Genomic DNA, 19,574 nt, shown 5'->3' with positions numbered 1-19,574 from the left:
CTCAGCTTATTAATAGTTTAAAAAAGGTCATTTTTGTATTCTAATGATTTTTGTCAACTGTATATACCATTTGAGATGTACAAAGAGTAGGGAAAATATTACATGAAGATTTAGTCCCTTCTACTCTTAGCCTAAGTTAAATACAAACACTCCATTCTCCACCCCAATATGCTTCTTTGAAAAAACACTTTTTTCAAATCAGTACCTACTTTGTCTTGATCCTAAATGTGTTCATTTACTAGTGCCTGGAGAGATTTAATAATTTAAAAAAAAAAAATCTGACAAGAGATCCTCAAAATAGTATCAGGCTTGTCAGATGGAGGTAAGAACCTAGAGCCTCACATCCAAGCAGGCTACCAGAAGACTCCTTGTCTTATATCACAAAACTCACAAGCCTAAATAACAATAATCTCAATTAAAGCACCTTTTCTCAAAAAAAAAAAAAAAAAAAAAGAAAGAAAGAAAGAAAGAAAGAAAAAAGGCAAAGCAAAGAGGACAGGAAGTGTATTAATACATACCCTTTAGGACAACTAAAAAAGAAAAATATACACTGGTTGATATCAAGACAGAAGGGGTGAGATTCCTTTTATTCATTATTCTATTGTTTTTGCAATAAACACAAATCAGAAACTCAAATAAGTACTTCCCTAAAACCAAAGGTTGGACCTACCTTCCCAGCCTGACTCTTGTATTGTCTTCTCCTTATCCAGCACTCCCATCTCTTTCTCCCTCTGGAAGCGGATCTGTAGCTGCTTGATCTCCTGGTCGTAGTCCTGCCACTCTGGGACAATTCGAACAGCTGCTTCTAGCTTGGGCTCTTTGGTCATTGGATTATTACACTGTGGAAACCCAAATCGCATACTTCAACCAAGCTCAAGACAGGGAACATTATACGGAATTCAAAGGTGTGCTGGTTCTTAGGTTATAAATCCCAACTAAACAAAATGAATAACACTGAGGAATCAGATGACAGATTAGTAGAAGCAATGTGGTAGTAGGTCACATAAAGCTTCTATGAAGTTGTGGGGAGTGACAGGAAAGCAGGAAAAGAAAGTTCCTGTGGTAAAATCACAAGGCACAGAGATAATCCCATAAGACAAGTAGTAACTTTACTGATTTTAAGTAGTGAATACAGCCCCATCAGACACTAGAGGACTTGGCTGCCTGCTGTAAGCAGCAGAGATCTATGGATGTTACTGTAAGGCATGCTGCAGTTCCCAACCTGCACAACTACAAAGAAGACTAAAAAGACTCTATGTGTTAATAATGATCTAGTTGTAAATTACACTGGACTAAGATGCAGAAAAGAACCACAGACAACTTACCAAATCTATTGTTTTTGCCCTTTTCTTAGAGGCATCATCACACCACGTTTCACACCAAAGCCATTCTTGAGGGAGTGATTTAATTGGCACCTGATGGATCATGTTATTGGGCAAATCCTGTTTGGTAAAAAGAAAATAAAATACAACAATCTCAGGTTCTGGGGGAAATTTATATGAATGCACAGTAAATTAGTGATGATAGCTACTCATTACATATCATATACCAATCACAAATTTTTAGAACTGAAAGGGTCTATTAAAAACCTTAGAGAAGATAAAATATTTATTTGTGATTTTTTTCACATTTATCATCCCTTCTTTTGCAATCAGTTTAAGCTTCCTACTTTTTTTATCTGTTTTTTTTTTGTTTGATTGTTTTTTATTTCTTTTCAGCACAACAGAATTCATAGTTTTTGCACCACACCCAGTGCTCCATGCAATACATGCCCTCATTAATACCCACCACCTGGTTCCCCCAACCTCCCACCCCCTGCCCCTTCAAAACCCTCAGGTTGTGTTTCAGAGTCCATAGTCTCTCATGGTTCACCTCCCCTTCCAACTTCTGCACAGCAAAGGAAACAGTCAAGAAAACAAAGAGCAACCCACGGAATGGAAGAAGATATTTGCAAATGACAGTACAGACAAAAGGTTGATTGATATCCAGGATCTATAAAGAACTTCTCAAACTCAACATACACAAAACAGATAATCATATCAAAAAATGGGCAGAAGATATGAACAGACACTTCTCCAATGAAGACATACAAATGGCTATCAGACACATGAAAAAATGTTCATCATCACTAGCCATCAGGGAGATTCAAATTAAAACCACATTGAGATACCACCTTACACCAGTTAGAATGGCCAAAATTAGCAAGACAGGAAACAACATGTGTTGGAGAGGATGCAGAGAAAGGGCAACCCTCTTACACTGTTGGTGGGAATGCAAGTTGGTGCAGCCACTTTGGAAAACAGTGTGGAGATTCCTCAAGAAATTAAAAATAGAGCTTCCCTATGACCCTGCAATTGCACTCCTGGGTATTTACCCCAAAGATACAGATGTATTGAAAAAAAGGGCCATCTGTACCCCAATGTTTATAGCAGCAATGGCCACAGTCGCCAAACGTGGAAAGAACCAAGATGCCCTTCAACGGACGAATGGATAAGGAAGATATGGTCCAGATACACTATGGAGTATTATGTCTCCATCAGAAAGGATGAATACCCACCTTTTGTAGCAACATGACGGGACTGGAAGAGATTATTTGTGATGTTTTTTAAAACCACAAAGTTTAGAAGACTCAAAACATCTACCTATGACAAGCACTTGAAAAATTTTAGCTTAAAACTCACAAATAACCTGCACCTAGACTTCCCTCCATAAGGGTAATTCTAAGGAAAAAAATGCTACTGCCTCTTGAAAGTTAACTAAGCATAGAGTGTGGTTTATATACTTCACAGTTTTGCATAAAAGAAGCTCTGAATCCACCTTGTCAACTGGGGCTTGATCCCAAGTGGATGAAGCTCTCATGTTTTTCAGCCAACTGTATGCTTTGAAGCTCTTTTTCCTCAGCAACCCTTTTGAGTTTGACACAATAAAATGTCCCACTGTCTTAAGACACAAATAACCAATATGATCCAGAAATTCTACCTCTGAGTATATGCACAAAAGAAATAAAGCAGGCACTTAAACAGAAACTTGTATACCAATGTTCACAGAGGCATTATTCACAATAGTCAAAAGCTGGAAACAAGCCAAATGTCCATCAACAGATGAATGCATACACAAAATATGGTGTGTGTATCTATATATGTACATATATAGATCTATATATGTATATATCTATACATATGTACATATGTATATCTATATATATGTACATATATAGATACACACACACAATGGAATATTCTTCAATCTTAACAGGAAGAAAATTATAAAGGATGCTATGACATGGATGAAACTTGAAAATGTTATACAAAGTTAAATAAGCCAGGTGCAAAAAGAAAAATTATTGTCTGATTCTGAAAGTATCTAGAATAGGCCAATTCATACAGATAGAAAATAGAATAGAGGTTGCCAGGGGCTCGGAAGAGGAAAGAAGGGAGAACTATTGTTTAATGGGTACAGAGTTTCAGTGTGGGATGATGAAAAAGTTCTGGAGATGGACAGCTGCACAACACTGTGAATGTACTTAATACCACTGAACTGTATACTTAAAAATGGTTAAAATGGCAAATTTTATGTTACATGAATTATACTTAATTATGTAGGTAAAATAAAAACACTCCACCGACAAGAAAAACTGAAAAAAAAAAACTGTTACTAGTAAACTTATACTAAGGAAAACTAAACGATATTCTTTTGGCAGATGGAAAATGATCCTATGTGGAAATCCAGAAATGCAGGAAGAATGCAAGGCCACCATGTAAGCCAATCTAAATCTTATAAATAGATAATGCTTGTATTGTAGGAGAATACTTCTGGGGTTTAAAATATAGAGAAATCTAAAATACAAGACAATAGCCATTCAGGCTGATGAGGATAAAGGGAGTCAGTGAGTTCTAAGGCCAGTATTACTCAAACCTGGTATGCAGACTACAGCAAGGAGCTTGCTAGGAATGCAAGTTCTTGTACCAGACCACATACCTACTGAATCGGGCTGGGGGGATGGGACCCAAGAATTAATGGTTCAACAAATTCTCCAAGTGAATCTGGTATATATGCTAAAATTTGAGAAGCGCTGTGCTAATGTTTTTGCACTCTCTGGTAGGTGGGTAAAATATACCAATTAATATTAGCCTTTGCAATTCAGAAATGCATATTATAATCTCTAAAATAATCATTTAAAAAACTGTAAAAAAAAAAAAAAGTATATAGTTTAAGGGGCACCCAGCTGGCTCAGTTTGTGGAGCATGCAACTCTTGAGCCTGGGGTTGTTGAGTCTGAGCCCTATGTTGGGTGTAGAGATCACCTAAAAATTCAAAAATCTTAAAAAAAAAGAAAATATATATATATATAATTTAAGCTAATCTGAAAGAAAGTTATTAAGGAGAAAAAAGAAACAGAACACATGGAATAAGCAGAATACTAGAAAAGCCAATCTTACCAGTGAATATATTAATTATAAATGCACTAAATATTCAAATTAAATGATTGTTATACCAAACATAAAAACCAACAGATATAAGCTAGTTATAAGAACTAAAACACAAGGATAGAGAAAAACTGAAAACAGAAGGATAAGAACAATATACCACATAACCGTACCTGAAAGGAAAACTGGAATAGATGCACTAATATTAGGTGAAGCATATTTTAAGACCCCAGGACCCCCCAAAATTATTAAAGGTTCATTTGTATGATATATAAGACTTATAAGTTTTTCAGATACCTAATGATATAGTCTAAAAATACATAAAGCAAAATCTGACAAAACCAGAGATGAGAAGATACCACAATATAGAAAAATCTTTTAAACAGAATTTTCTCTCAGTAACTAATAGAAAAACAAACAATTAAAAAAAAAAAAAAAACCAAAACCATAATTTGACCTAATGGCCTATATCTAATATCTACAGGATATAAAACCAAATGAAATATTTACCAAAATGTTTACCAAAACATTACCAAAATGTTTACCAATCACATTTGGGTCAACAAACTTCATATGCCTAAAGTCATACAGAAGAACTCCTCAAACCATAAAGAATCTGAGCTAGAAATTAATAACAATATATCTAGAAAATTCCCCTGTATTTGGAATAGTTCCTACAAAACTCATGAATCAAAGAAGAAATCACATTGGAAACTAGAAATATGCTGTACTAAATGACAAGGAAAATACTACATATAAAATGTAGGGAATGCAGCCAGAGCTTTGCTGAGACAGAATCTGATTATTTTCAAATGCATATACTAGAAAAGACTAAGAATTACAAACTAAACACCTATCTCAAGAAATCAGAAAAAAAATCAACAAATTAAGGAAAATAAGAAGTAAGAAAAAGAACAAATTAGTAAAATAGAAAAGAAACATATTGATAGGATGAAAAACATTAAAAGATGCTTCTTTAATTCCTGGTGAGGTGATAAAGGAAAAGAAGGCACAATAAGTGATGTCAGGAATTTTTAAGAGAGCTTTCAATTAGCAATAATCATGCCTCGGATAAACCTCATTGGCTATGATACTGCCACTGTGCAAAGCTTGGGAATTTTTAAGAGAGAAAGAGAGAGAAGATACCAGTATAGATGCTATGGGACTTTAAACAGACAACTGGACTAATTAAAGCATTCTGGTTCTTGAGACACATTTTCTTTTTCTTTTTCTTTTTTTTTTTTGATACACATTTTCTAAAGCTGATTATACAGTGCACTTACAATCTGAGCATGGCACTATATGTAAGTTATATGCAGTTTTTAAAAATCAGAGGATAGCACAGGCAACTTCATGATGCTATGTTAAGAAATTCAGAGACAGCTTAACAAAAGCACTGATAAAAGTAATAAAAAATGTCAACAGAATCATAACTATTAAAGAAACTGAAATCATAATTTAAGCACAAAGAAATTAGAGGCTTCACTAATGATACCACCAAACATTTAAGAAAGAAATAAAGCCAATCTTATAAAAACCAACTATCGGTAAATGAAAACAAACAAACAAACAAACCCACAAGCCAACTCATTTAATTAAGCTTCAATACCAAAATCTGACAAGAGATATTATACGCCAATATCACATAACAACACAAATGCAAAATTCTTAAATATTCGCCCCCAAAATTCAGGACTATCTAAAAAAAATAATAAATCAGGATCAGTTGGATTACAGAATTCAGAAGTTATACTTAGGTATAAAATTTACTATATTTACATTTATAAAAGAGAAAAATCATATTATTTTAGCAGATGTCAAAAATTTACAAAATTTAATGCAAGAGATCTTTTAAATAGCAAATAAGGACTAAAAGGAACTTCCTTAATGTGAATAAGGGATACCTACAAAACAGCTACAACAAACATCGTACTGAAGTGATGAAATGCTGAATACTTTCAGCATTTTTGAGTCAAGAATGCCCACTATTAATATTTCTATTCAACATTATGGAAGTCCCAGTAAATAGTGAAAGCAAGAAAAAAAAACTTTTATTAAATTATTTATTTATTTATTTGAGAGAGAGAAAGAACAAGAGTGAGCACAGGAGGTAGAAGAGCAGAGGGAGAGGGAGAAGCAGACTTTCTGCTGAGCAGGGAACCGGAATGTAAGACTGGAAAAGAAAAAGTAAAATTGCCATTATCTGTAGATATATGCTTACATATCTAGAAAAGGAAAAGTATATACAGATTAGCAGGATACCTGAACACAATAATGAGCAAAAATCAATTGCAATTCTAGATACCAGCAATAAACAGAAACAAAAGCGATTTTTTTTTAAGTTTTTTTTTTTAAAGGTTTTGATGTTTTTTTTTAAGGTTTTTTTTTTTTTTGGACAGAGATCGCAAGTAGGCAGAGAGGCAGGCAGAGAGAGAGGAGGAAGCAGGCTCACCACTGAGCAGAGAGCCCGATGCGGGGCTCGATCCCAGGACCCCGGGATCATGACCTGAGCCGAAGGCAGAGGCTTTAACCCACTGAGCCCCCCAGGCACCCCAGAAACAAAAGCTTTTAAAAATAACTCTTAATGAAGATGTACATTATTGAGAGAAATTAAACACAACCCAAATATAAAACCCTAGCAAGTGTTTTTTTTTTCCTCCTGAACTTAACAAGCTCATTCTAAAATGTATATGAGAAAATAAAGGACAAAGAATACTCTAAGACATTCCTGAAGAATGAAGTGGGAGGATTTAATTTACTGGGTATCACGACTTATTACAGAACTATAGTACCAGATATTTGTAGTATGGATGTGAAGACAGACAAACAGACCAATCAAAAACCAGAAGACCCAGAAATGGATCCATCCATACATGAAGACTTCATATCTGACAAAGATGGTATTGTAGAGCAGTGCATTTCATTAAGAAAAGAACTTATATAACTGTATATGTACATAAAAAAAGAAAGTTGAACTCCATCTCAAAAACAAATTCCTACTGGATACAGATTTGCATATGAAAAAAAAACAATAAAGCACATATTTAAAAAGTATCTTTGTGGCTTTAATAGAGGTCAAAAAGCATTAATCATAACAAAAAATACTGACCAGTCTAACTACAAAAGATACCATTAAGAGAGTTAAAGTGGGAAATTTTGCAACATATATAACAAAGGATACACTATCAGTATAAAGAATGCATGTAAATCAAGAAAAAATCCGAGGGGAGGAGTCAAGATGGCAGAGAAGTAGCAGGCTGAGAATACTTCAGCTAGCCGGAGATCAGCTAGATAAAGATTAGATCAGCTTATCTAAAGATTGCAAACACCTGCAAATCCATCGGCAGATCGAAGAGAAGAAGAACAGCAATTCTGGAAACAAAAAAACAACCACTTTCTGAAAGGTAGGAGAAGTGAATCCAAAGCGACGGGAAGATAGACCCCGGGGGGAGGGGCCGGCTCCCGGCAAGCGGTGAAGCAACGGAGCACAAAATCAGGACTTTTAAAAGTCTGTTCCGCTGAGGGACATCGCTCCAGAGGCTAAACCAGGGCGAAGCCCACGCGGTGTCAGCGTGGCCTCAGGTCCCGCAGGGTCACAGAAGGATCGGGGGTATCTGAGTGTCACAGAGCTTGCGCGTATTGGAAGGGGAAAGCCGGCTGCAGAGACAGAGCCGACAGTAAGCTCGCAGCTCAGGGTTACCTTGAACCTGTCGCAGGCTCTGTGAATCGGAGCGCGGCCAGAGGTCAGGCAGACGGGAGTAACTGGGCGCTGTTCTCTGAGGGCGCACTGAGGAGTGCGGCCCTGGGCTCTCGGCTCCTCCGTGCCAGAGACCAGGAGGCCGCCATTTGTATTCCCGTCCTCCGGAACTCTACGGAAAGCGCTCAGGGAACAAAAGCTCCTGAAAGCAAAGCCTATCCGATTACTCAGCCCGCCCCTGGTAAGGGCGGTGCAATTCCGCATGGGGCAAAGACACTTGAGAATCACTACACCAGGCCCCTCCCCCAGAAGATCAACAAGAAATCCAGCCAAGACCAACTTCACCTACCAAAGAGTACGGTTTCAATATCAAGGAGAGCAGCAGAATTCCAGAGGAGGAGAAAGCAAAGCACGGAACTCATGGCTTTCTCCCTGTGATTTTTTTTTCTTTTCTTTTTTTTTTTTTTTTCCCTGTGATTTTTTTAGTCTTGCAGTTAATTTAATTTTTTTCTTTTTCTTTTTTTTTTCTCTTCTTCTGCTAATATTTTTTTAAACTTTTACCCTTTTCTTTTTTAACGTTTTTTAATTAGTTTATCTAATATATATTTTTTCCTTTTTTATATTTTTCTTTATTTATTTTCCTTTTTTAAATTCTTTTCTTTTTTTTTTCTTTTTTTCTTTTTTTTCTTTCTTTCTTTTTGAACCTCTTTTTATCCCCTTTGTCCCCCCTCACGATTTGGGATCTCTTCTGATTTGGTTAAGCCATATTTTCCTGGGGTTGTTCTCAGGATATAAAATCAATGCACAGAAATCAGTTGCGTTTCTCTACACCAACAGCAAGACAGAAGAAAGAGAAATTAAGGAGTCCATCCCATTTACAATTGCACCCAAAACCATAAGATACCTAGGAATAAACCTAACCAAAGAGGCACAGAATCTATACTCAGAAAACTATAAAGTACTCATGAAAGAAATTGAGGAAGACACAAAGAAATGGAAAAATGTTCCATGCTCCTGGATTGGAAGAATAAATATTGTGAAAATGTCTATGATACCTAAAGCAATCTACACATTTAATGCAATTCCTATCAAAGTACCATCCATCTTTTTCAAAGAAATGGAACAAATAATTCCAAAATTTATATGGAACCAGAAAAGACCTCGAATAGCCAAAGGGATATTGAAAAAGAAAGCCAAAGTTGGTGGCATCACAATTCCGGACTTCAAGCTATATTACAAAGCTGTCATCATCAAGAAAGCATGGTACTGGCACAAAAACAGACACATAGATCAATGGAACAGAATAGAGAGCCCAGAAATAGACCCTCAACTCTATGGTCAACTAATCTTCGACAAAGCAGGAAAGAATGTCCAATGGAAAAAAGACAGCCTCTTCAATAAATTGTGTTGGGAAAATTGGACAGCCACATGCAGAAAAATGAAATTGGACCATTTCCTTACACCACACACGAAAATAGACTCAAAATGGATGAAGGACCTCAATGTGCGAAAGGAATCCATCAAAATCCTTGAGGAGAACACAGGCAGCAACCTCTTCGACCTCAGCCGCAGCAACATCTTCCTAGGAACATCGCCAAAGGCAAGGGAAGCAAGGGCAAAAATGAACTATTGGGATTTCATCAAGATCAAAAGCTTTTGCACAGCAAAGGAAACAGTTAACAATATCAAAAGACAACTGACAGAATGGGAGAAGATATTTGCAAACGACATATCAGATAAAGGACTAGTGTCCAGAATCTATAAAGAACTTAGCAAACTCAACACACAAAGAACAAATAATCCAATCAAGAAATGGGCAGAGGACATGAACAGACATTTCTGCAAAGAAGACATCCAGATGGCCAACAGACACATGAAAAAGTGCTCCATATCACTCGGCATCAGGGAAATACAATCAAAACCACAATGAGATATCACCTCACACCAGTCAGAAAGGCTAAAATAAACAAGTCAGGAAATGACAGATGCTGGCGAGGGTGCGGAGAAAGGGAAACCCTCCTACACTGTTGGTGGGAATGCAAGCTGGTGCAGCCACTCTGGAAAACAGCATGGAGGTTCCTCAAAATGTTGAAAATAGAACTGCCCTATAACCCAGCAATTGCACTACTGGGTATTTACCCTAAAGATACAAACGTAGTGGTACAAAGGGTCACATGCACCCGAATGTTTATAGCAGCAATGCCCACAATAGCCAAACTATGGAAAGAACCTAGATGTCCATCAACAGATGAATGGATCAAGAAGATGTGGTATATATACACAATGGAATACTATGCAGCCATCAAAAGAAATGAAATCTTGCCATTTGCGACAATATGGATGGAACTAGAGCGTATCATGCTTAGCGAAATAAGTCAAGCAGAGAAAGACAACTATCATATGATCTCCCTGATATGAGGAAGTGGTGATGCAACATGGGGGCTTAAGTGGGTAGGAGAAGAATCAATGAAACAAGATGGGATTGGGAGGGAGACAAACCATAAGTGACTCTTAATCTTACAAAACAAACTGAGGGTTGCTGGGGGGAGGTGGGTTGGGAGAAAGGGGTGGGGTTATGGACTTTGGGGAGGGTATGTGCTTTGGTGAGTGCTGTGAAGTGTGTAAACCTGGCGATTCACAGACCTGTACCCCTGGGGATAAAAATACATGTTTATAAAAAAAAAAAATTAAAAAAAATAAATAATAAATTAAAAAAAAAAAAAGGCAACCAAAAAACATTTACAGTTTTGGACAGGAGTTTCCCTCACGTTTGGATAAGGATGCAAATCAACTTCATAATAAATTACAGTGCATCATAAAGATTTAAAAAAAAAAGAAAAGAAAAAAGAAAAAATCCCATGAGAGACTATGGACTCTGAAAAACAACCTGAGGGTTCTGAAGGGGCGGGGGGGCGGGAGGTTGGGGGAGCCAGGTGGTGGGTATTAAGGAATTAAGGAGGGCATGTATTGCATGGAGCACTGGGTGTGCTGCAAAAACAATGAATACTGTTACGCTTAAAAGAAATAAAAAAAAAAAATCCCAAACAACCCAAATACTTAAATAAATAAGCATATCACAAAAGAGAATACCTAAATGGCCATAAACACACTAAATGGCACTCAACTTCATTATATTAATAATGGAAATGCAAAAAATAAAACCACAATGAGGAACAACATCAGCAAAAATGGTAGAGTAACGAGCTCTGAAAATTCACCTCTCCAAAAAAGCAGTAAAAAACATGACAAAAACAGAATCAATTTTTTTCAGAACTCTGAAAATTAACCATTGGTTTGCAGCAACCTAAGGAGCAACTAAAAGTCAACAAAAAAGTGCTTGGCTATTGATAACCATGAATTTTGAGGCATCTGAACTTACTCTATTCCTATTCTCCCTGGTCTCCATCAGCCTCAAAAAATAAAGGTCTGCACTCCCTTACTGGAAGAAGGAGAACAAAGCTGAAGATCTTTCAAGCTTTATTCCCAAAGCAGAGCCATTATTTGAAGACTGTACTATATAGGCCCGTTTCTATTCAGTCTCAGTTGAATGTAACCCAGTGATAAAAAGCTTCTCCTTTGCAGCACCTAAGGATTGTATTAAGCTTTCAGAGGCTATATGAAGTGAAGCAAAGAATATACTAAACAAAATTCTTTTTTTTTCAACAATTTTATTTATTTACTTGTCAGAGAGAAAGAGAGCAAAAGAGCATGAAAGCCCAAGCAGGGGGTATGGCAGGCAGACAGAAGGAGAAGCACACTCCCCACTGAGCAAGGAGTCTGATGGGAGACTCGATCCCAGGACCTTGGGATCATGACCTGAGGTGAAGGCAGATGCTTAAATGACTGAGCCACCCAGGAGTCCCAGTAAGCAAAATTCTTAAGAGGAGAAACAAAAGAATGAGCTATCCATAGGAGACTTTGAAAAGAAAAGATATATTCCTGGGAAAAGAGAAGGCCATGCACATGTATAAGGCTCTGAGCATGCTTAGTGGTGTATGCATAAGGAAGAAAAACCTAATAAAGCTCTCATCTCCAGTTGATCTATGGCTCTATGCAACAAAGAAGTTAGAGTTGTAAACTGCCTGGCTTACTGATGAAAATGGTTCCAACATGCACCCAGAGGCCGTGGGCAAAGAATGGAAGTCTTAGTGGTTCTGAATACTTAAGGAAATTTCCGTCCACTTTTCGCTGATCACTAAGCTAATCAGGCAGATCAAAAATGTAGACCTCACAGAACTGATTTAAGAAGTTCAAAAACATGGGCAGAAGGCATGAACAGACACTTCTCCAAAGAAGACATACAAGTGGCTAACAGACACATGAAAAAATGTTCATCGTCATTAGCCATCAGGGAAATTCAAATCAAAACCACATTGAGATACCACCTTACACCAGTTAGAACGGCCAAAATTAACAAGATAGTAAAACAACAAGTGCTGGAGAGGATGTGGAGAAAGGGCAACCCTCTTACACTGTTGGTGGGAATGTACGTTGGTGCAGCCACTTTGGAAAACAGTGTGAGGATTCCTTAAGAAATGAAAAATAGAGCTACCCTATGACTCTGCAATTGCACTACTGGGTATTTACTCCGAAGATACAGATGTAGTGAAAAGCAGAGACATCTGTACCCCAATGTTCATAGCAGAAATGGCCACAGTCACCAAACTGTGGAAAGAGCCAAGATGCCCTTCAACAAACGAATGGGTAAAGAAGATATGGTCCATATATAAAATGGAGTATTATGCCTCCATCAGAAAATATGAATACCCAACTTTTGTATCAACATGGATGGGACTGGAGGAGATTATGCTGAGTGAAATAAGCCAAGCAGAGAGAGTCTATTATCATATGGTTTCACTTACATGTGGAGGACACTGGGAGCTGAAGAAGGGAAGTGAGTTGGGGGAAATTGGAGGGGGAGACCAACCATGAGAGACTGTGGACTCTGAAAAACAAACTGAAGGTTTTGGAGGGGAGGGAGGTGGGGGGTTGGGTGAACCTGGTGGTGGGTATTGAGGAGGTCACATATTGCATGGAGCACTGGGTGTAGTGCATAAATAATGAATTTTGAAACACTGAAAAAAAATTAAATTAAAAAAAAAGTTCAAAAACAAACAAACAACTACTACTGCAATAAGCAGCAACAATAAACCCGGGGGAGGGGAGAAAGTCTGATATCCAGAACTGCCACACTATATTACTTAAAATTTCAATTTTCAACAAAAATGAAGAGACATACAAAATACCAAATATACAAAATCCATATACAGGGGTAAAAAGTAATTAATAGAAACTATACTTTTGGAGGCCTAGACACTGGATTTACAACACAAGGACTTTATAGCAGGTATCTTAAATATGTTCAAATAGGAACAAAGGAAACCAAGTCTAACAGAACTAAAGGAAAGGATGAGAATGATGTTTTAAAAATTAGAAAATAATGGGGCGCCTGGGTGGCTCAGTGGGTTAAGCCGCTGCCTTCGGCTCAGGTCATGATCTCAGGGTCCTGGGATCGAGTCCCGCATCGGGCTCTCTGCTCAGCGGGGAGCCTGCTTCCCTCTCTCTCTCGCTGCCTGCTTCTCTATGTACTTGTGATTTCTCTCTGTCAAATAAATAAATAAAATCTTTAAAAAAAAAATTAGAAAATAAAGAGATACACACTATACAAAAAAAAACAAACAAAATCTACTGTTGAAAAACACAATAATTTAAATGAAAATTCACTAGATGGGTTTAACCAGATTTGAGCAGCAGAAAAGATAATCAGGTCAACTGAAGATAAATCAACTGAGCTCTCCCAGTCTTAAGATTTTCCAAGAGCAGAAAGAAGAATGAAGAAAAATAAAAAGAGTTCAGAGAACTCTGGGAAACCATCAAATATATGAACACATTCAACGGGAGTCCGAAGAAGAGAGAAAAAGAGGCAAGAATAATACTTAAAGAAATAAAACTTCCCAAATCTGGTGAAAACCATAAATCTACACATTCAAGAAGTTCAATGAACTCCAAGTAGGATTAATTCAAAAGAGACCCAACCTAGCTACCTCATAACCAAAGTATCAAAAGAAAAGACTGGAGATAGTACTTGTCAGGTAAGGGATTCTCAAGATTAACAGCTCATTTCTCATCACAAAACATGGAGGCTAACAGTCTATGGGACAACATAATCAAATAAAAATATGAGAAGGAAAAAAAAATATCAAGCAAGAATTTTATATCCAGCAAAACTACCCAACAAAAACCACCAAAGGAGAAAATTACACATTTCCCAAGAGTCTACTCCAGAGCCATCCTATTAAGAAATACTAAAGGGACTCCAATGACTGAAATGAAAAGGACATTAGACAGAACTCAAATCTACATGAAAAAATAAAAAGCACCAGTAAAGGTATGTAGGTAAATATATAAGATAATATCAGTGTATTTCTTATTTAGAACACCTTTTTCCCCTGGTTTGAAAACAATTACAAACAGCAGTAATTATAAATCTGTGTTGCTGGGTATATAATGTATTATACAGTGCATATACAATGTATCATACAAACTGTATTATAGTAAAAGTATGGGAGGAAGGAGAACACAGCTATATAGGAAAAAAGTTTTTGTATGCTTCTGAAATTAAGTTCTTAGTAAACCCAAACCAAACTATAATAAGTTAGAGTGTTTTAATGATAATCATCAGGACAACCACTGAGAAAATAACTCAAAAATATATAGTAGGGAAAACAAATGCAGTTGAAAATCCTACTTCATTAATAATTATATAAACTGTAGGGACACTTGGGTGGCTCAGTCAGTTAAATGTCTGCTTTAGGCTCAGGTCATGATCCCAGAGTCATAGGATTGAGTCCCTCATCAGACTCTCTGCTCAGTGGAGAGCCTGCTTCTCCCTCTGCCTGCTGTTCCCTCTGCTTGTGCTCTCTCTCTGAAAAATAAATAAAATATATAAAAAATATAAAATAAAATGTAAATGTAGTAACTCTCTAAATGAAAGCCACATAGGATGGGTAGTTCATGTACACCAAATTAACAGACTGACAATAAGTACTAGTCAAAACAGAGAGCAACAGGAACTCTTACATGGCTGGTGGGAGTATAAATTAGAACTACTTTGGAAAACTGTTTGAAAATCTAATAAAGATAAATATACAAATCTGATGACTTGATAATTCCACAAGTAGTTGTATACACAACTGAAATACTTGTACACATGCATCAAGACAGTTGCATGAATGATCACAGCACCATTATCCATGGAAAACAACCCAAATATAAAAGTTTCACTACACACAACAAAATGGATGGACTGCACAAACATAATGTTGAGCGAAAAAAATTAGACACAAGAGTACAGTTTTTAAGATACAACTGAGGTAGGGAGAAAAAAAAAAAACAGGCAAAACTAAACTACAGTATTTAAGAATACATGTTACAGTAGTAATTCTATAAAGAAAAGCAATGAGATGATTACCACCAAAGTTAGAATACAGGATACTTCTGTTAGAGAAGAAAGATGGCTGCTGGGATGCTAGTAATGTTCTATTTCTTGGAACTAGATGGTGGTGTACGGGCATTTGCTTTGTGGTAATTCATTGATGCATATGAATATGTATATATTGGTATACTTTTGTTTTGTATGCTTTCCTTTATGGGTGTTATATATCACAGTAACAGTTTTAAAACATCGAAGGCAGGGGCACCTGGGTGGCTCAATTGGTTAAGTGACTGCCTTCGGCTCAGGTCATGGTCCCAGGGTCCTGGGATCAAATCCCACATCAGGCTTCACCTGCTGTGTGGGGTGTCTGCTTCTCCCTCTCCTTCTGTCTGCTACTCCCCCTGCTTGTATTCTCTCGCTGTCAAATAAATAAATAAAATTTTAAAAAAAATTTTTAAGGCATACTTAAGCAAAAAAAAATATGTCAAACTACATATCTAATCTAAAACAAACTATAATCTCACCTCTAAAAAATATTTAGCATTAATAAATTGACTTGGCTAGGGGGAGGAGTCAAGATGGCAGAGAAGTAGCAGGCTGAGACTACTTCAGCTAGCCAGAGATCAGCTAGATAGCTTATCTAAAGATTGCAAACACCTGAAAATCCATCGGCAGATCGAAGAGAAGAAGAACAGCAATTCTGGAAACAGAAAAACAACCACTTTCTGAAAGGTAGGACCGGCGGAGAAGTGAATCCAAAACGACAGGAAGATAGACCCCGGGGGGAGGGGCCGGCTCCCGGCAAGCGGTGGAGCAACGGAGCACAAAATCAGAACTTTTAAAAGTCTGTTCCGCTGAGGGACATCGCTCCAGAGGCTAAACCGGGGCGAAGCCCACGCGGGGTCAGCGTGGCCTCAGGTCCCGCAGGGTCACAGAAGGATCGGGGGTGTCTGAGTGTCGCAGAGCTTGCGGGTATTGGAACGGGAAAGCTGGCTACAGAGACAGAGCCGACAGTAAGCTCACAGCTCGGTGTTACCTTGAACCGGTCGCAGGCTCGGTGAGCTCGGAGCGCGGCCGGAGGTCAGGCAGACGGGAGTAACTGGGCGCTGTTCTCTGAGGGCGCACTGAGGAGTGGGGCCCTGGGCTCTCGGCTCCTCCAGGCCGGAGACCAGGAGGCCGCCATTTGTATTCCCCGTCCTCCGGAACTCTACGGAAAGCACTCAGGGAACAAAATCTCCTGAAAGCAAACCCGAGCGGATTACTCACCCCGGCCCCTGGTAAGGGCGGTGCAATTCCGCATGGGGCAAAGACACTTGAGAATCACTACAACAGGCCCCTCCCCCAGAAGATCATCAAGAAATCCAGCTGAGACCAAGTTCACCAACCAAGGAGTGCGGTTTCAATACCAAGGAGAGCAGCAGAATTCCAGAGGAGGAGAAAGCAAAGCACTGAACTCATGGCTTTTTCCCTGTGATTTTTTTTAGTCTTGCAGTTAATTTAATTTTATGCTTTTTAATTTTTTGTTTTTTTTCTCGCCTTCTGGTAAAATTTTTTTTTTAACTTTTACCTTTTTCTTTTTTAACGTTTTTTAACAGTTTATCTAATATATATATTTTTTCTTTTTTATATTTTTCTTATTTGTTTTTTTTAATTCTTTTCTTTATTATTTTTTTCTTTTTTCTTTTCTTTTTTTTTTTTTTCTCCTTTTGAACCTCTTTTATTCCCTTTCTCCCCCCTCACGATTTGGGATCTCTTCTAATTTGGTTAAAGCATATTTTCCTGGGGTTGTTGCCACCCTTTTAGTATTTTACTTGCTCCTTCATATACTCTTATCTGGACAAAATGACAAGAAGGAAAAATTCAACACAAAAAAAAGAACAAGAGGCAGTACCGAAGGCTAGGGACCTAATCAATACAGACATTGGTAATATGTCAGATCTAGAGTTCAGAATGACAATTCTCAAGGTTCTAGCCGGGCTCGAAAAAGGCATGGAAGATATTAGAGAAACCCTCTCGGGAGATATAAAAGCCCTTTCTGGAGAAATAAAAGAACTAAAATCTAACCAAGTTGAAATCAAAAAAGCTATTAATGAGGTGCAATCAAAAATGGAGGCTCTCACTGCTAGGATAAGTGAGGCAGAAGAAAGAATTAGTGATATAGAAAACCAAATGACAGAGAATAAAGAAGCTGAGCAAAAGAGGGACAAACAGCTACTGGACCACGAGGGGAGAATTCGAGCGATAAGTGACACCATAAGACAAAACAACATTAGAATAATTGGGATTCCAGAAGAAGAAGAAAGAGAGGGGAGCAGAAGGTATACTGGAGAGAATTATTGGGGAGAATTTCCCCAATATGGCAAAGGGAACGAGCATCAAAATTCAGGAGGTTCAGAGAACGCCCCTCAAAATCAATAAGAATAGGCCCACACCCCGTCACCTAATAGTAAAATTTACAAGTCTCAGTGACAAAGAGAAAATCCTGAAAGCAGCCCAGGAAAAGAAGTCTGTAACATACAATGGTAAAAATATTAGATTGGCAGCTGACTTATCCACAGAGACCTGGCAGGCCAGAAAGAGCTGGCATGATATTTTCAGAGCACTAAACGAGAAAAACATGCAGCCAAGAATACTATATCCAGCCAGGCTATCATTGAAAATAGAAGGAGAGATTAAAAGCTTCCAGGACAAACAAAAACTGAAAGAATTTGCAAACACCAAACCAGCTCTACAGGAAATATTGAAAGGGGTCCTCTAAGCAAAGAGAGAGCCTACAAGTGGTAGATCAGAAAGGAACAGAGACCATATACAGTAACAGTCACCTTACAGGCAATACAATGGCACTAAATTCATATCTCTCAATAGTTACCCTGAATGTTAATGGGCTAAATGCCCCTGTCAAAAGACACAGGCTATCAGAATGGATAAAAAAACAAAACCCATCTATATGTTGCCTCCAAGAAACTCATTTTAAGCCCGAAGACACCTCCAGATTTAAAGTGAGGGGGTGGAAAAGAATTTACCATGCTAATGGACATCAGAAGAAAGCAGGAGTGGCAATCCTTATATCAGATCAATTAGATTTTAAGCCAAAGACTATAATAAGAAATGAGGAAGGACACTATATCATACTCAAAGGGTCTGTCCGACAAGAAGATCTAACAATTTTAAATATCTATGCCCCCAACGTGGGAGCAGCCAACTATATAAACCAATTAATAACAAAATCAAAGAAACACATCAACAATAATACAATAATAGTAGGGGACTTTAACACTCCCCTCACTGAAATGGACAGATCATCCAAGCAAAAGATCAGCAAGGAAATAAAGGCCTTAAACGACACACTGGACCAGATGGACATCACAGATATATTCAGAACATTTCATCCCAAAGCAACAGAATACACATTCTTCTCTAGTGCACATGGAACATTCTCCAGAATAGATCACATCCTCGGTCCTAAATCAGGACTCAACCGGTATCAAAAGATTGGGATCATTCCCTGCATATTTTCAGAACACAATGCTCTAAAGCTAGAACTCAACCACAAAAGGAAGTTTGGAAAGAACCCAAATACATGGAGACTAAACAGCATCCTTCTAAAGAATGAATGGGTCAACCGGGAAATTAAAGAAGAATTGAAAAAAATCATGGAAACAAATGATAATGAAAATACAACGGTTCAAAATCTGTGGGACACAACAAAGGCAGTCCTGAGAGGAAAATATATAGCGGTTCAAGCCTTTCTCAAGAAACAAGAAAGGTCTCAGGTACACAACCTAACCCTACACCTAAAGGAGCTGGAGAAAGAACAAGAAAGAAACCCTAAGCCCAGCAGGAGAAGAGAAATCATAAAGATCGGAGCAGAAATCAATGAAATAGAAACCAAAAAACAATAGAACAAATCAATGAAACTAGGAGCTGGTTCTTTGAAAGAATTAATAAAATTGATAAACCCCTGGCCCGACTTATCAAAAAGAAAAGAGAAAGGACCCAAATAAATAAAATCATGA

At 37.7% G+C, this 19,574-nt stretch overlaps 1 protein-coding gene and 1 pseudogene across 2 annotated transcripts in view; both read right to left on the bottom strand.

Moving 5' to 3' along the window:
* UGGT1 (UDP-glucose glycoprotein glucosyltransferase 1) overlaps window positions 1-19,574 on the bottom strand; it is a 130,519-nt gene that overhangs the window by 5,570 nt on the left and 105,375 nt on the right. For both annotated transcript variants that reach the window (XM_032354022.1, XM_032354023.1), the window contains 2 exons: window positions 1,326-1,442; window positions 671-839 (listed from right to left, as the gene is read on the bottom strand). In XM_032354022.1, coding sequence (XP_032209913.1) covers window positions 671-839; window positions 1,326-1,442 — 286 coding nt within the window. The remainder of the gene's footprint in view (window positions 1-670; window positions 840-1,325; window positions 1,443-19,574) is intronic.
* Window positions 5,366-5,537, bottom strand: LOC116598045 (annotated as a pseudogene).

The sequence above is a fragment of the Mustela erminea genome, chromosome 8 (genome assembly GCF_009829155.1).
Source record: "Mustela erminea isolate mMusErm1 chromosome 8, mMusErm1.Pri, whole genome shotgun sequence".
Lineage (NCBI taxonomy): Eukaryota > Metazoa > Chordata > Mammalia > Carnivora > Mustelidae > Mustela > Mustela erminea.
Note: the sequence above shows the minus strand (reverse complement) of the source record. Positions and strands in the feature narration are given on the sequence as shown.